The sequence below is a fragment of the Ostrinia nubilalis genome, chromosome 15 (assembly GCF_963855985.1).
Source record: "Ostrinia nubilalis chromosome 15, ilOstNubi1.1, whole genome shotgun sequence".
Classification (NCBI taxonomy): Eukaryota; Metazoa; Arthropoda; class Insecta; order Lepidoptera; family Crambidae; genus Ostrinia; species Ostrinia nubilalis.
Genome location: NC_087102.1, coordinates 14,043,314 through 14,060,799, shown reverse-complemented (window position 1 = coordinate 14,060,799; position 17,486 = coordinate 14,043,314). Strand labels below are relative to the sequence as shown.

At 35.3% G+C, this 17,486-nt stretch overlaps 1 protein-coding gene across 1 annotated transcript in view; it reads right to left on the bottom strand.

The window, feature by feature from the left end:
- Positions 1-14,549, bottom strand: part of LOC135078732 (potassium voltage-gated channel protein Shaw-like) — a 325,437-nt gene extending 310,888 nt beyond the window's left edge. Inside the window, exon 1 of the mRNA XM_063973289.1 lies at positions 14,394-14,549. Coding sequence (XP_063829359.1) covers positions 14,394-14,437 — 44 coding nt within the window. The 5' untranslated portion in view covers positions 14,438-14,549. The remainder of the gene's footprint in view (positions 1-14,393) is intronic.
- Positions 14,550-17,486: the final 2,937 nt, after the last annotated feature.

The following is a 17,486-nucleotide window of genomic DNA, read 5'->3' as shown; positions in this document are numbered from 1 at the left end:
GCAGCCGTTTGATGTTCGCCGCAAGATATGATTACGATCGTGAAGTGAATTAACTGGTAACTTCGAAGCAGTTACAGTTAATTTGAACGCAGTGAGTAAACTTTATAAAAGCTTATTCTAGCTTTTATCACTTTTATCTTGATAACTTATAGATAACTGGCTAAGTTTAATTTTTGTTTCGAAAAACAATTAAGCGTCGTATCTTCTTCACAAACTCTGTAAAAGACTATAATTTTGAATCCAAATTCATTTAAATTGACACCAATTCTTGAAACCAATCCATTATATGGATTGTTTTTAAGTAGGTAATCCCGATTTTTTAAAATTTGATGTCTAATCATGCATTATATTAAATTGTCATGTTAATACTTACATGATTCTACAGGATTTAACGTTCCCATCCAAAATTTAAACTCTGAAACCATCTTGGAATCAAACCTCTTCCATTAGACCCTACCTAGTTAGTCATTATAAATAGATGACCTATTTAATTATTTCTAAAGTGAGGGTCCCTCATCAACATACTATTTTTGCTGCGAGCAAAATCAATAAGCGGGGCAAACTTTTTCAATACCAGCAGCATTATACAAACAACTTGCAATATTATGCCTTATTCAGAACAATTTCCACACAGTCAAGTACTAAAAGATTACATTCCTTTATTCAAAGGTAAGCAAAGCAAGAAGCAAAGGCTGCAGCTTTATAAAGCACAGATCCGACCTTGCATGGAATACTGCTGCCACCTCTGGGACGGCTCTGCCAAGAAACATCTGGCTGCTTTGGATTCGGTGGAAAGGCGTGCCAGAAGACTTATCGACAGCCCTACCCTTGTTGAAGCGGCGCTCCAGGAACTTGACCATCGCCGTAAGGTAGCATCCCTATCGGTTTTCTACAGGCTACACTTCGGAGAATGTGCGAAAGAATTACATGAATTAATTCCACCAGCCCCCTTCCATCATCGGGGAACCAGACGCAGGTTAGCGTACCATCCCTATATTGTTGACATTCCACCAGCTCGCACTAAGCGTTTCGATGACTCTTTTATAATGCGAACAGCTAGGGACTGGAATTCGTTGCCTGCTGCTGTCTTTCCCGAAAACTATAATCCGGGCCTTTTCAAGGCGAGAGTGAATAGGCACTTACAGGGCAGATATGTACCATCCTAGACCGCATCCCACTTAACATCAGGTGCGATTGTGGTCAAATACCAGCCTTGTTATGCATAAAAAAAAAAAAAAAAAAAAAAAAAAAGGTCCATTTATTTTTACTTTTGTAGTAGTTTAAACTAACAAGTTTAAGTTCATGTAGATTTTTTCAAGTTTTAAAATTAGTTTGAGATAAAAGTCTAAGAAATGCAAAATGAGAGAGAGAGATTCAAACTCAATGTTTTGCGGGTTACTGCAAACGGGATGTTCGTGGAAACCTTAATATTAAGGTGTGTATATACTAGAGCATTTCTATGTAACGTAACGTTCTTACGAATGGTACAACACAAGTAAAATGTACGACGTTTGGATCGTAAAAGGGTGAACACTAGAACATTTCATAGAGCGGCTCGTTGTTCTGTCACAAGTAAATGCCAACTATGTATACTCACCTTAAAAACGCGAATACCACTAAACGGGATCCTGCAAAAAACGGTATGTGTCCGTGAGAACAATCATTTAATAAACGTGCAATCTTTCTAATTAGTGCACAATAGGGATGTTTCCTGGGTAAAAAAGCCAGAGTTTTAATCAGTCCGTCAGTTAGCTTATCAAAAACTACTAGACACGTATTTTTCACTTTTTAAAACTAATGAAAATGTAAAGAGATAAAGCGTGCCAAAGCTCTAAAGAAAAGGCCCGTGACGTCAGTGAGTACGTAAAAGTGCAGCACTTTGTGACGCTGACGTCGCGCGAAACTTCAACGCACTATAACTTTGCAATTATTTGTTTGATTGACAATTAAAAATATACGTGTCCAATATTTTTTTATATTAAAATTGACGGACAAAAAAATTTTTTTTAGGAAACTAGCCTATTGTGACTTGTAGACACTTATTAAATACGTGAGATATGGAAGCTTGTTTGCAAGAAAATAACCAACCTTCATATTGGTTTTTGCCTATCTGCCACAAATGCTTTTCTAGAGGAAAAATCTCATGTAATAGAAGTAAGAAAGAAGTATTAAAACAAGAATACGCTGCTGAACACACAGACGGCACATAAAAGTAACATATTGCCCATGATATCACCCTTATTAGCTTTGTAATAAAAGCTAAACTAAGCTTTTGTAGTGTTATTTACGCTTGGTATGCTGTCGAGGGTATAGTCAGCGTCAAAAAATATAGTTCGTAACACCCAAAGTAGCTAAAAAATTCGCAACACGACCTTATTTCAATTGTAACAAAGACGTGTTTGTGAAATTTTTTATAGTTTTGATGTAACGAACTATTTGACGCTGACTGTACCTAGAAATACGTAGAGGCTCCATTCTTATATTTAGACTATCTTTCCGCCCGCGGCTTCTCCAGTCCAGGAATTTTGTCTGTCACAGAAAAACTTTATCGCGCGTGTCCCTGTTTCAAAAACCGGTATAAAAACTATCCTATGTCCTTTCCCGAGACTCAAACTATCTCTATGCCAAATTTCATCAAAATCAGTTCAGTGGTTTAGGCGTGAAAGAGAGACAGACAGACAGAGTTACCTAACCATAACTTATATTATTACACGTAAAATACCTAATTCATCCTGAATTCTTAAGGTGTTTTAATAGAAACTTGTTTGGAATTTAAACTTTCCAGTTAACAAAATGATGCCTTGTTTAGACCACAGTGCAAATGCACTCAATAAGTTTACTTTGATTGGACGTGTGTCGATAGAATTATTATTTTAAGGAAGCAAAATCACTTATGCAATGTTTAATCTGTTTTAATTTAATTTAATTTCCATAGTATTCATTTTAATTTTACTCTACAAGAAAACCTAATCGACTATGTTGCACGGTGAAGTCATGACGTGGACAAAATTTATTTTAGTTAAAACTTTTTTAATGAAAGAATCTTACTTAGTTTATTTTACTAATTGCAGTATTTTTTTGATTTGCATTGCGTAAAACTCAACAGCTTTGTTGTTATCAACAAGGAAGCTCTTAGCCTGCATCTTATTTAATGGATATGATGGAAGTATAAAGAGACATTGCCTCCCACGTAGCTTGGTGGTAGTCAAGCGGTACCAATCTTTTTTCTTGCCACACGTCAATTATGACAACTTCATAATGCTCTTTTTGTGCTGAACGTCAAATAAGACTACTGTATCCACTTTGACTGTGCCTAACTTACCCCTAAGTGGGGAAAATGCGTGTCGGGGCGGGTTCAGTAATTAAGGCGGACTTCAGATGTGCATTAGATGGGGGCTTATCTCCTGAATAATAAACTTAAACTAATTCTCGTGACAGATCCGTCACGGAAGGAAAACGCATCGGAATTTACACCCTCTATTTTGTCATTAAATTAATGTTAGCTCACAACAAGGTGGACAGACGACCTCATAAAAGTAGCAGAAATAAGGGCCTCCGCGAAACTAGCGCGGGCCTCACGCGGTTCAGTATTGAAAATTAGTATGAATAGCGCACGCGGGTACTCGCCTGCCCATCAAAATATATAAAACTCAAAGGTGACTGATTGACTGACTGACTGACTGACAGACAGTGATCTATCAACGCACAGCCCAAACCACTGGACGGATCGGGCTGAAATTTGGCATGAGGTAGATGTTATGACGTAGGCATCCGCTAAGAAAGGATTTTACGAAACTCCACCCCTAAGGGGGTAAAACGGGATCCACGCGTACGAAGTCGCGGGCGGCCGCTAGTTAGGTACATACATTAACTTTTTAAAATTTTAGCGGAGGCCCTAAGTTGTATAAGGCACTCATTTACTAACCATGTGGATCATTGTTATCTTTAAATGAATAAATTGAATTGAATTGAATTGAATTAAGTGGGATGCTGGACACTAACAACCGGCCAATCTGCCTATATTCAGCATTTCGAAATGATGATGATGAAATTAGTGTTTCACCTAGTTACAATAACTGGGAAGAGCTTTCAGGAACTTATAAATTTAATAGACATGTTGACACCACCAATCAATTGACGTACTTTTTTAAACTGTCAAAACGAAACTCTCCCATAGATTTTGTATGGCGCTACAAGCAAGTGACGTCACTATTTTGTCAACTCTATTAAACTACTTTTTTCTATTACAATGCGACCAAAAATCGTAATTTACAGGTAATTTAAAATTAATTAAGTTTTTAAGACCAGAATGAAGTGTCTTTTTAGAAAAGTTTTGATTTCGAATTATTGGGGAATGGTGTCAAACTGTCTATTACATTTATTTTTCTAATAAAATGCTATTTATCGGATTTCACAACAAATTTTTACTGTGTGCTATATCATTAATAAAATCAAGTACAAGATTTAAAACCCCTTTGAAACTATAACTTTTACGACGTCCAGACAAAGCAGCGCATTATGTTGTAAATCATAAAGTATAGCGACATCACTATTTATGGCCGCCTACAATTTCCGAACAACACATTGCACTTTCAGTAAACACCCCTTAAAATCGCCATGAACCTGTTTTATACTAGGGTAAAGGCGCAGACAGACTGAAGGACATACCATCTACAAGATATTAAAGATGGTTCTTTTGTATGAAAATGAATATTTTTAAGACAAAAACAAGATCAGTCAGCTCAAGCTCAAGGCCTTTACGGAAATATGGATATCATTGGGGGAGGCCTATGTTCAGCAGTGGACGACCTATGGTTGAAATGATGACGATAAAGGCCAAATCAGGCAAAGATCTAACGAAAGTGAAGAAAACTGAATCAAGGATACAGACTGCATCTAGGAAAACGTAGCGTATTTAGCTCACCTGCTCGAATGTTCTATATCTAGAACGTTCTATCGATAGAACAATGACCGAAGCCAACTGGCAGTGGCGGGTTGAAAAATGCGGCAGATACTCTCAGCATTCCTTGGTCCCCACAAGGAACCAAGAAATTACGTCTAGCATTTGATATGTAGATAATTATTTGTACACATAAAGCTAAAGGCTAGACCATACGCAATATTGGTATTCCTAAACCGTCTAAATTCCAAAACCGCGGGAACAATATCGTATCACTCGCGGCTCGATCGACACGTCCGACGCAGGCACATCGCTAGGCCGCGGACTTGACACGTTTTCAATGTTGTTCTATTTTTAGGACAAATCATAGGCTGTCTGTCTCTACTGGGAGTTAAACTTATTGCGTTATGGTTGATATGAGCTTTTTTGGTTTTTTTATTTATTTACTTTATAATATTGGTTTTAATATTGCCCATAGATAACATTCTTAAATCCGATAGTGATGTAAGGTTTAATCAAAATCCATTTATGTTCTAAGTATTTCTGTGTTCTATTTCTTACGAGGAGTATATTATGTAGAGTAGGATTTAAAACATATCGAAATATTGTGAAAATAGGTAAGATAACAACCATCCACTTTACTAACATAGTAAAGATTGGAATAAGCAACAATCTTTTAAAATGACACACAAACAAAACAAAGACAAATTCAATTTGTTTATACGAGGAACCATGTGAAAAGCACCCTGCAATAAAAGACTACAACTTCCACAATGTTTACAATTTTCAGCTCCAGTGTACTCACCCTTACAAAGTGTTTCGTAATGGTTAATGGTTTCACCTCTAGTGTACACAAAGTGTTCCGTAATGGTTAAGAGTGCAGCTCCAGATAAACAACAATGTCTTCTAAACCGCATTACACTGCGTTTCAGAGTTTAAAGTGTTTATTGAATAAATGATATCTGGTGTTATAGACACCTCTTTTTAAACGCATATGTAATGATTTTAGAATTCATATTGTATTTTATACGATTATTGGTTACTTTTAAATAGTTATTGCAACAATTTTAGTATTTGTATTGTATTTTAGAAGAACCCAAAAACCCATTATTAAATTAAAATACTTTATTTGATTACTTCCTAGGCATTTTGCAGACATTAGAATGATTTTAGAATTTATTTTGTATTAAATCCAATTATTTCATATTTATTATTTAATTTAATTATTTTAGATTTTTATTGAATACATTTTAGTATTTTAAAAATTAAGAAAACAGCTAATTATGAAATAAGTATTGCATTTGACTAGTTCCGGAGCATGCCGTCGATAAGTCGTTTTGAACCGGTTGACTTTCACTGATGGAAGGGGAAGTTACCTTATCGCTGGCATGCCGCTGGACAGTCAGTTCGATTTGAGCGTTCGAAGCGAGAGGTACTATTAGGTTGACGTCATAATGTCGAAATTGTGTAAATCAGTGATGCTGAAATACAAGTTAAACAACCTACAAGAGTGTTTCATTTCAACTCAGAAGTGGGATGTGATCTACAGCTCATAAGGTACGTTTTTATTTATTTGGTTAAAAAGTAATTGATTTTAAAAGTTCAAGTAGAAAAACGTATGAATATTTCGTTTAATGCATGAAATAGTTATTTTTAAAACGAGGCTAGACGCGCCTCCAGTTTATCAGGCTAGATGCGCCTTAGACTATGACTATGACTTTGACCATGACTAAGACTTAGTATAACAAGGCTAGATGCGCCTTTGACTATACTAAGTATAACAAGGCTAGATGCGCCTTTGACTATGACTAAGTATAACAAGGCTAGATGCGCCTTTGATTACGACTAAGTATAACAAGGCTAGATGCGCCTTAGACTATGACTATGACTATGACCATGACCATGACTATGACTGTGACTGACTTAGTATATCGAGGCTAGATGCTCCTCCAGTTTATTAGGCTAGATGCGCCTTAGACTATGACTAAGTATGAGATGTAGAGGCTCCTTAAGAACAAAATATTCGACCATTTGTAAGTACTATTAATTAGTCTAAACGAATAAAGATATTTTGACTTTTGGCTTTGACTATAACTATGACTGTGACCATGACTATGACTTAGTATGAGGTTAGACACTCCTCCAGTTTATTAGGATAGATGCGCTTTTGAATATGACTAAATATAACGAGGCTAGACGCGCCTCCAGTTTAATAGGCTAGATGTGCCTTGGACTATGACTATGACTTAGTATGACGAGGCTAGACGTGCCTCCAGTTTATCAGGCTAGATGCGCCTTAAGGGCCCCATTGTTTAGGATGTCTCTAGAATAAAAAGCCTTCTATTGCTGACATAACAAGGAAGCCGTCCAATTGTCACATGAGTTGTGTGTGTAGGTCGTACTGAATAAAATACAAATATAAATACAAAATCTTTATTTGTGATGCATAAGTATAATAGAAACATGTCACAATGGTATTTTACTACACTTTGCTCAGGGAGCATAATATTATTTGTGAAACAAAAGATTTTTAGATTTATTTTTTGAGATTTAGATTTTTGGAAAAGACATAAATCAAACTTTTGCTTAATATAACATGAACATAGCTTCCATATGATGTTGAGTTGATGCTGGTCAGACACAGTTTATTTCGTCGAGTACTTTATTTCACAGTTGAGTACAACGACTACTGAAGATGGAGCTCGTATACCGCCAGGGACACCCGTCAGCTGACGATGAAATAAGCGTGCTAAGCGAACGAAGTTGTCGTCGTCGTCCAGTAAGAAGGCGCCACCACGATCGTCTTCTATGGGGCCAAGGTTGAAGAAAAATACGCGAAGGAGCTCATCTTCTTCCAGCTCTACTGAAAGAGCAGTGCCACATGAGGTTCGTAAAATTTCTGGTAGACTCTAGTGAAGAAAAGTGCCTATTTTTTTATTGGTAGTTTTTATTTATTGCGCACACATTATGAAATATTACGCATACCTACAGTAAAATGGGAATATTAGCTTACTAGCTTTCCGCCCGCGGCTTCGCCCGCGTGGAATTTTGTCTGTCACAGAAAAACTTTATCGCGCGCGTCCCTGTTTCAAAAACCGGGATAAAAACTATCCTATGTTCTTTCCCGGGACTCAAACTATCTCTATGCCAAATTTCATCAAAATCGGTTGCGAGGTTTAAGCGGGAAAGCGTAACAGACAGACAGACAGACAGACAGACAGACAGAGTTACTTTCGCATTTATTATTATATATAATATATATAATAGTTGGGATGGGATTAGTTGGGATAGTTGGGATGTAGTAAATCTTTAATAGTAATAATTAAAGGTAATAATAAAGTATTCGATTATAACGTTTAAATTAACGTTAAAGTAAATGTGCAAAAAAAAAATTATATTTTTAAAATATTTTTACACAAGTAAAGTGAATTAATTAATGATTCGTTTATTTTAAAATTGTCCTCGGTTCGGACTTTCGGTAGGTTCTTTTGCCAAGTACAATATCTTGTCTATAGATCTATAATTCCACTTCAAAAATATATTTCGAATATGAAACGTCAAGGTTCCATAATGAGCAGAAGTTTAAAGTTTTTCTTTTAGTAGTCTTTTATTTTTGACAATTTGTGAGCGCTATTATAATAGCTAATGCAAGTAAGAGAATTTTGTCTTTGACTTACACATTGCAAAAGTTAATTGGCTTAGCTAAAGGAACTACGGACGTCTGTTAGAGGAAATTTTGAATCCTGCTACTTGAAAGGATGAACAGTTTACGTAATTATTTTTATGACAAAAAAAATCTATGAGACTGTTTTGGTAAATGAAAAATCCTTTTAAGTGTTGGTAGTGAGTGCACTTGTTGACGCAAAACCGATGTTGAAACTAAGTATAGTTTGGCGGATCATTTCAATATCAATTCCAATTGTAAAAGTTGTGGTCAATCATCAGTCATACCTCTATAGAGCTAATATAAACAAAAATGTTGATGAGATTGACGCCGTTATAGAAGTGTTAGTGATTGATGATGTATAGCAGACTTCACTGACAATGGACGATTTGACACCGATATTGATTCGATATTACAATTTATTAAAGACATTCTAATCTTGAAAGCTTAATTAATCTGAAATGACCTGTAAATTACCATTTTTGGTCGGATTGTAATTAAGAAAAGTAGTTTGATTAAATTCACAAAATAGCGACGTCACTTGCTTGTCGTGCCATACGAAATCTATGGGAGTTTGATTTAACAGTTTTTAAAAGTACGTCAATTGACTGGCGGTGTCAACACGTCTATTGGTCAAAACTTCACGCAACTGCAATTTCTCACGGTTTTGAATACTGACATTCTATAAAATTCTTGGTCAGAATATTTTCGAGAGCCACGAAAATGACGGACACAAGTAAATACCAGTTAACATAAATTTCTAGTTTTACAGAGGATAGTTTCTGGCGTTTACAGTTGCCTTTCGATTTAAAATTTGAAAATAACTTGACACCTGGCGAGCTTAAGGCCGTGGGTTCGATTCCCGCCTTAGGCGGTTCTATATTTTCAAGTGATATTTTATAATGCGAATAGCTTTCCGCCGAGGGTTCTTCCGCGTGGAATTTTGTTTGTCACAGTTGTTTGTTTTGTATGTTATGTATGTAAATTAAACAGGGGGCCAAGTACCGGGTGTTTAAGAGCCTTTTTAATTCACAACGGCAAAGGTGAAATCGTTTTTGGTAATTTGTCGCCTAGTCCAATAACACTTAAAGCAAATATTTTAATAGCTACTTCAATGATTTTTGGAGCATGTCCAATATGTCATGTAAATCGAATTGTAAAAGACCCCTCAGCTATGGATACTCTCGATAGAGCTGATATTATGACTAAGCCCGGACTTAGTTCCGACAAGTTCTGGTTAGTTAGATAAGCTTTATACTCTTTTGTGAAATTATCGCGATTGTATTGCTATAAATCTGACTGAGATAGGACGTACACGTGCAGTCTTTGATGTCAGGATGAAAAATAATGTGCAAATACCATCATTACCACTTATCTCATTACAAAAGGGAAAAGGGTTCAGAAAACCATAGATGACTAACTTGATCCAATGCTATGATTATCAATATTATTCAGGACTCTAAATCATATTTCAGTCAGATCTTGATGATAAAGAGAAAAGTCTTTAAAGTTCTGTAGCAGTCACTTACTTTAGTCGACCCACAGACAGGCGACCCCTGAGGAAAGACATCTTCAATGAAAGACAACTTCTATGAGTTAGAGACACTAGCTGTGGTGTGTGTGCTAAAAAAAAAGGTATATCTTTTAAGACTTAAAAGTTTCTACTGGTTATGCTGCCTTAAGAACCACGTTAAAAAAAAAAGAAGAGTTCCGCGAATAGTCCAAATACCAAAATTTAGTCATAGAATCTGACGACAACCCATCCAAACATCGTAATCTCTTCAAATAGCAGATACAGTAAGGTTGATATCAAATTAAATTATTTTTAGTGGTCCCACGTACAGCTAGATGGCAAATATGTTGCGCTTATCGTGATGAAATCGAGCATCACAGACATTCAGAAACACATAATATAAGGACACTGTAATTGTACCTATTGGTTTCAAACACTTGGAAAATTTGTAAAGAAGAAAATTATGTTAAGGCCTTAGAAATACATAATTTATTCTGACGAAAGTACCTTTAGTGTTAATCATAAATCGTGACCATAATTCATTATTTGCCAGATTACGGTTACAAATGGATATAATTGGATATAATATTAACGTTTTGACATGTTCTTATAAACTTAATAACTTTCACATGGCAGTCATGGCAAGATACACTGTAATTAAATTGATTATGTACTAACATCTAATGGACGTGTATTTATGTGAAATAAAAATTTGGATTTAAAAAGAGTAGTTTCCAATATATTCGATATGGTAGTTTTGAGAAAATTATAAAGTAAAACGATTAATATCTGAATTTCATGCAAATATCCGTTATTGGTTATAAAATAAGTCATTACGAATAATATAGATTAGGTGAAAATGTATAGTGTGTATAAGTGCCTACAAGATTTTTCTCCCTTTCTTAACATTTGTTACTGGTTTAATATGAAGAATATAGTTTCTAAAATGCATTATTAATGTTAAAACACTTGTTAACAAGTTGTCATAGAATTGTTTATCATTCTACTATATATGCTTCATATTGTAATATTGTTTGAAAAGTAATATTAATGATTTTAGAATAAATCCTTATTAGACGTGAATGTCGGATGGCCGAATGTAATGATTTTAGAATTCATATTGTATTTTATACGATTATTGGTTACTTTTAAATAGTTATTGCAACAATTTTAGTATTTGTATTGTATTTTAGAAGAACCCAAAAACCCATTATTAAATTAAAATACTTTATTTGATTACTTCCTAGGCATTTTGCAGACATTAGAATGATTTTAGAATTTATTTTGTATTAAATCCAATTATTTCATATTTATTATTTAATTTAATTATTTTAGATTTTTATTGAATACATTTTAGTATTTTAAAAATTAAGAAAACAGCTAATTATGAAATAAGTATTGCATTTGACTAGTTCCGGAGCATGCCGTCGATAAGTCGTTTTGAACCGGTTGACTTTCACTGATGGAAGGGGAAGTTACCTTATCGCTGGCATGCCGCTGGACAGTCAGTTCGATTTGAGCGTTCGAAGCGAGAGGTACTATTAGGTTGACGTCATAATGTCGAAATTGTGTAAATCAGTGATGCTGAAATACAAGTTAAACAACCTACAAGAGTGTTTCATTTCACATACATGTTACATTTATACAGAGTGGCCAGGGAGGTGACGTTCAAAGCTAAAATTTAGATTCCTTACATCAAGGTGTATCTAAATAACCCCATGTATGTTCTACGATTTTGCTCAGTTTTGGAGATAGAGTTAATTTTGTGATTTATCCTTAACTATCACCTATGGTAGGTTTTTTTTCTCACTACACTACAAACATCCATTCATCCTTACATACTATCACATTTAATTAGTACATGTAGAATGCCAAGGGAACTTTAACAACTTTTGTTGCAAAGTAGCACTTATTGCAATAAACATAAGGTGCTACAGTATTGAATATGATGTGCTCTCATCCGTATAAAAAACATACATACTAAGGTCAAGAACATCCAAGAAAGTCCGCACTCATAAACATCATACCGACATTTTGTTTAAAAATATCATTTCGAATGTTGATATAACCTTACAAAATCACGGCGAAGTAAACACATATTGAACCAGACAGGTCGTGAGATAAAGCGATTTGATTCAATAAACGTGATGGTTCATACCAGGGTTGTTACTAATTTTGACATCCGCGGATGCTGATGCGGATGCGAATTAATAGAACGTCCACGGATGCGGGTTTCAGGATTTTAAAAAGATATTTATTTTTTATTTTCATTTTTCTTTATTCAGAAAACCACAGCTATTTATAATCAACTAGCTTTTGACCGCAGCTTCACTCGCGTGAAATTTAGTTTGTCACAGATCGTTATAAATTATAGCCTATATGTTATTCTGGATTATAAACAATAATACTGTAAAGTTTCATCAATATCCGTTTAGTAGTTTTTGCGTGAAAGAGTAACAAACGATGTTCACATCCATACAAACTTTCGCATTTATAATATTAGTAGGATAGGATTTTTAGATCGAACTAAAACTGTTTTCCGATTTACTTATTGTTATTTTAAGCCTCGAGTTAATGAAAAACATTGTCAATCATAAAATTTTAAAATAAGTGAATTACTTATTTAATCAAAAGCCCTTGTTATAAAAGGTTCCGCATCCGCTAAAAGCTCCGCATTAACTGGCGCGGATCCATCTTCGAATATCCGTAACACCCCTGATTCGTAGCTATCTTTTGCGAGTTATTTAATGAAAGTTTTCTAATCTAGCTCGTGATTAATGGAAACATAACATCAAAGTCGCAGATTTTTCTTTACTAATGAAGTTATGATTTCACGTTTCAAATTGCGGGTATATTTACAAATGGAATCTTTGTAGATTTCATTCCAAGAACTCTACAAGGTTTAAATCATAAATAACGAGGAAGAAAACTGTATATTTAATGTTTTTATCTTGATACAAGTTTACGTTAACGTCTCCGTGCTTAAATCCAGTTCTTTCTTTTACCAGACTGCGCCAGAAGGAGTTCGCCAGTTTACCTATTTGTTTTGTTTTCCATATTTTCCCAAAAGAAACATAGAGTATTCAACATTAGAATTATAATCAAATATCTATAAATCCTTGTAGGTACTTTTACAGAAAAAGTGCATAGAAAACTTTAACAGGTAAAAGTATACTTTGCAATGAAAGAAACCAATTCAGAACCGTTTATGTAAATAAATATTGTTTTATCAATATACTTTTTGTTATTAATATGACTCAAACATGGTTTCTTGGAATCAATAAGTATAAAATAAGGTTAAAAAAGCAGTGGGTAGTTCATAAACGAATCTGCGAAATCTTTTCATATTTCCTTGGAACCTGTATGGAAATTTTATTTCAAAGAAGTGGTTTAATCTAGTCTTGGCTAGTGAAAAGCTAGTTTTAAAGAAATTGCAACTTTAGCTTCCTGCTTAATATCTGTAGTATTCTGAGGATATTTCTTCATATTTTAGACAGATTTTTGGGTAAAGCTGTATTAATTTACTAGCTGTGCCCGCGACTTCGTCCGCGAGAAAATAGTTTGAATAATATTTCCCGCTTTTATTATTAAGATAAAATGTACTACGTCCCGTAATATTACTTCAATGGTTTTTATAAGTAATTTTTTTATTTACTTTCCGCCCCTATTGGCTGTAGACTCTACAATGTAGAGTGGTGTTATATAGCCTAAAGCCTACCTCGATAAATGTGCTATCTAACACAAAAACAATTTTTCAAATCGGACCAGTAGTTCCTCAGATTAGCGCGTTCAATCAAATAAACAAACTTCAGCTTAAGAGATACCAAATATCAGTATGACAGACTATTTATCTTCCAAATTATGATATCTCACACATATGAGTAGATTTGCTCACCTTGTCTAGACAAACATCTGTGAGATGGAATCATCTTACATTAAATTAAAATCTTGATGACATGTACCTTTAATTAACATCAAATGTCATTCAGGTTTTAATAATGAAAACTATGCTTAATTACTGCTTATAAACTCAAAAAAAAACTTGACTAAAAATATAAAATTTACTACTTAGTGACATCCTTTACTGTACAAAACCACATAAACAGAAAAGCTATGTGATATACGATTATGAGGAGTAAAATCCAATAACAGAATATTGGAAATAATTGATAACATCCATTACAAAATCCTTTGTTAACAGAACCAATGCATTGAGTGAATTATTACCACCGGGCGAGAACAGTCCTATTATATTCCAATAACAAAGCCTGGAATTCTTAAAGAAAATTCTCCGCTAATTGGAGAAGAATCTTCACCTGATGCCGCCGACGTTCAGAATGATCCGGTTCTCGCCATCCATTGCTTAAAATTAGTCACGACACATGGTAACACATCACAAGGTATCACACCACAATTTCACACGAAACTTTTTGGGTAACGTTTTCGCGTAGCGCGCGATACGACCGCCCGATGCGGCCGTCTGTCCGGCACTGAGCAAAATACGGATGCTGTGAGAGGGGGATGCTGTGGAGGGGATGCCACCCCCCACCTGTGGCCACACGCACTGCAGTCACCCTTGCGCCTTTCAAGTTATGATGAGCGCTTTTCAACAGCTTACCAAGCGGTAGTTACGTAAATGTACGGTTTTATTTGCTATCGGGCTTTTTACAGATTTCAGGGAATGCGAGCTCTAATTGAATGTGAATACGCAGTTTAATGCCGTATTTTCTGTAGGATTCGGTTTATTTTTGCGGGATGCAGTTCTAGAGACCCGCAAATGTAATGGTAGAGAAAGTCGGTGCTGTGTATTTGTTATAGAGTAAGATCAATACTTAGTAAGGCTAATTAAATTGTTATAACATTATGACTGGCCAAAAACTACTTCCAAAAAAATACAAAAGGGAAACATCGCAAGCTTATGTAACTTTTTTTTTGCAAAGAGAGGGTTTTAAGTACATTGATGGAACTTAAAACTGATTTCGAGACGGGGCTAGATCATGGGTAGATTAAAATTCAAATTCAAATTCAATAATTTATTTGCTAGAATACATAATTTACATGCTCGTTTTACAAAGCAGATCTTATAGCTAATATGATTCCCATGTATTCAGCCTGCAAGCAGACGTACAAATATTTTATCAGTCAGATTATTATTTAACACTTGTACAACAAAACATAAACATTTGTTTAGATTATTTTTATATGGCTCTATCTAGTGATATTTCAACTATAAAAAGTAGTGTTTTTATTCTTTGAAAGGTTTTTAAAGAAACAGGAACGCAAGATTCATCATCATCATTTCAGCCATAGGACGTCCACTGCTGAACATAGGCCCCAATGATTTCGGTTGGTAGCGGCTTACATCTAGCGCCTTCCTGCAACCTTTATGAGGTCGTCGGTCCATCTTGTGGGTGGATTTCGTAAGCTGCGCTTCCCGTTGTCCTTAAAGTTTAATCTTGTTATTAAGTTCTGCCTTTAACACCTCTGTATCTAATATATAAAGCCTGTGGTTTTAACTGTGGCCATCTTTGAAGAGTTTACCCATAAGTCAACAAATCGACAAACTTTGGGTAAACTATCTATGGGCTGTGTGTTTAGGTTCTTACTTAAGTAAAGATTACTCACCTGACTTCAAAGTAACATTTACCTAAATACCGGACGTAAAGGACAGGTCGGTAAATATTTAAGCAATGAGTTCAGAAAATACTTCCGAGTTGGGAAACCATATTCATTTTCCAGGGAAATTCATGCTTATTATACCTACTGTTATTATCTAAATACCTATATACAACTCAAAGGTGACTGACTGACTGACTGACATAGTGATCTATCAACGCACAGCCCAAACCACAGGACGGATCGGGCAGAAATTTGGCATGCAGGTAGATGTTATGACGTAGGCAACCGCTAAGAAAGAATTTTACGAAACTCCACCCCTAAGGGGGTTAAACGGGATCCACACGTACGAAGTCGCGGGCGGCCGCTAGTTATAACTAAAGTTAGCTTAACATTTTATTATTACCGACTATTAATGAGCAACAAAAAATATTATTAATAAATCATGTACAAGACAGTTTAGGACTGCTAAAATAATTTCAGTGGTTTATGTTTTGTTTTCTTAATCTTTTAGCTGTGATGGATGAAAATGCTTTCTAAAATGCCAAATAGATTCTGTAATTGACACTGACGGTTTTATCATTTTAGTACCTACAACATTAAGCTAGTTGGTAGGTACTTCTAGGTCATAATATCACTTGGACTTCAATTTTGAGAGAGAGCATTTTGAATTCCAGGAAATATATTTAGTTGTGGCTTTCAGATTCAAGCTCGTAGAAGTTGGTTTGTTTCTAATTTCTCAAAAGTAGTTTTCGTTAGAGGTTTATATTATGTACAGTTGGCAGCGCATCAGAATATACGTTTTCGTTGCAAAATCACTCTTATTGCTATCAATAAGATTCAAAAATGTTAAGCTTGATATGCCGTTTGTGCTTATACCTGACTAGCTAGGGGAGACTGAGGAGAGTTGTGACATTGTCGATTTTTGGGACGTATTAACTAATAGCGAGCTCCTAACAGTGCGCTTATTTTAGTTCAAATCTCGAGCTAACAAATGCGCGCCATAGCAAGCTCTCTGATAGTTAATTGGTTTCCAAAAATCAAACCCTTGAAAAGGCTTACAATAGTGACTGAGTTTCTTACGCTGCTGCTTCTTTTCAGCACTGCCCCATTTATTGTCCCAAACCAGTGATAGAGTTAATACTGGGACGTGTGAAAGTGCTTTTTAAAAGCCTACTTGCAAAAATGAAATAAGTTTTAGGCCCTTGCCCACGGCGACTTTTTGAAGCGATGTATTCGCGCTGCTGTAGCGTGTTAGTAGCGCGGCAGCGGCGTTTTTATAATATGAAGGCTTGCATCCGCTGTCACATAGTATGAAATTTTCGGCAGCGCGTCTGTCGCGCGTTTGTCGCGCTGCTAAATCGCCTAAATGTGAAATCGCCTTATGAGTTAACGACAGTGTCTGAACTCTCCTATGTTATTACTCACCTCGGTCTCCCCCACTGTAGAGTCAAAGGCTTGGCGGTTTGATTGATTCGAAGTTTGCTAAATAGCCGACGGTTTATGTAGCCATTGCAACGAAGTTTCAGTATAATTGCCGTGCGATTTCAGCCCGATGGCGTAGTGGTGGTGGATTGGAGTTACGGGTTCGATTCTTGGTAGAGAAAATTGGAAAAATAATCTTGCAAAATTTTATGGAGAAGAAACTCTTATTATATCAAACTAATTTTTATTAAAACTTTCGTTACTTCTTCTCATGTTTATTTGCAACAAAAGACATTGTTTATATTTTATATCGTCTGAAACATAGCCTTTTTAACCTACTTCAACAAAAGATTTAGGTTCTCTGTTCC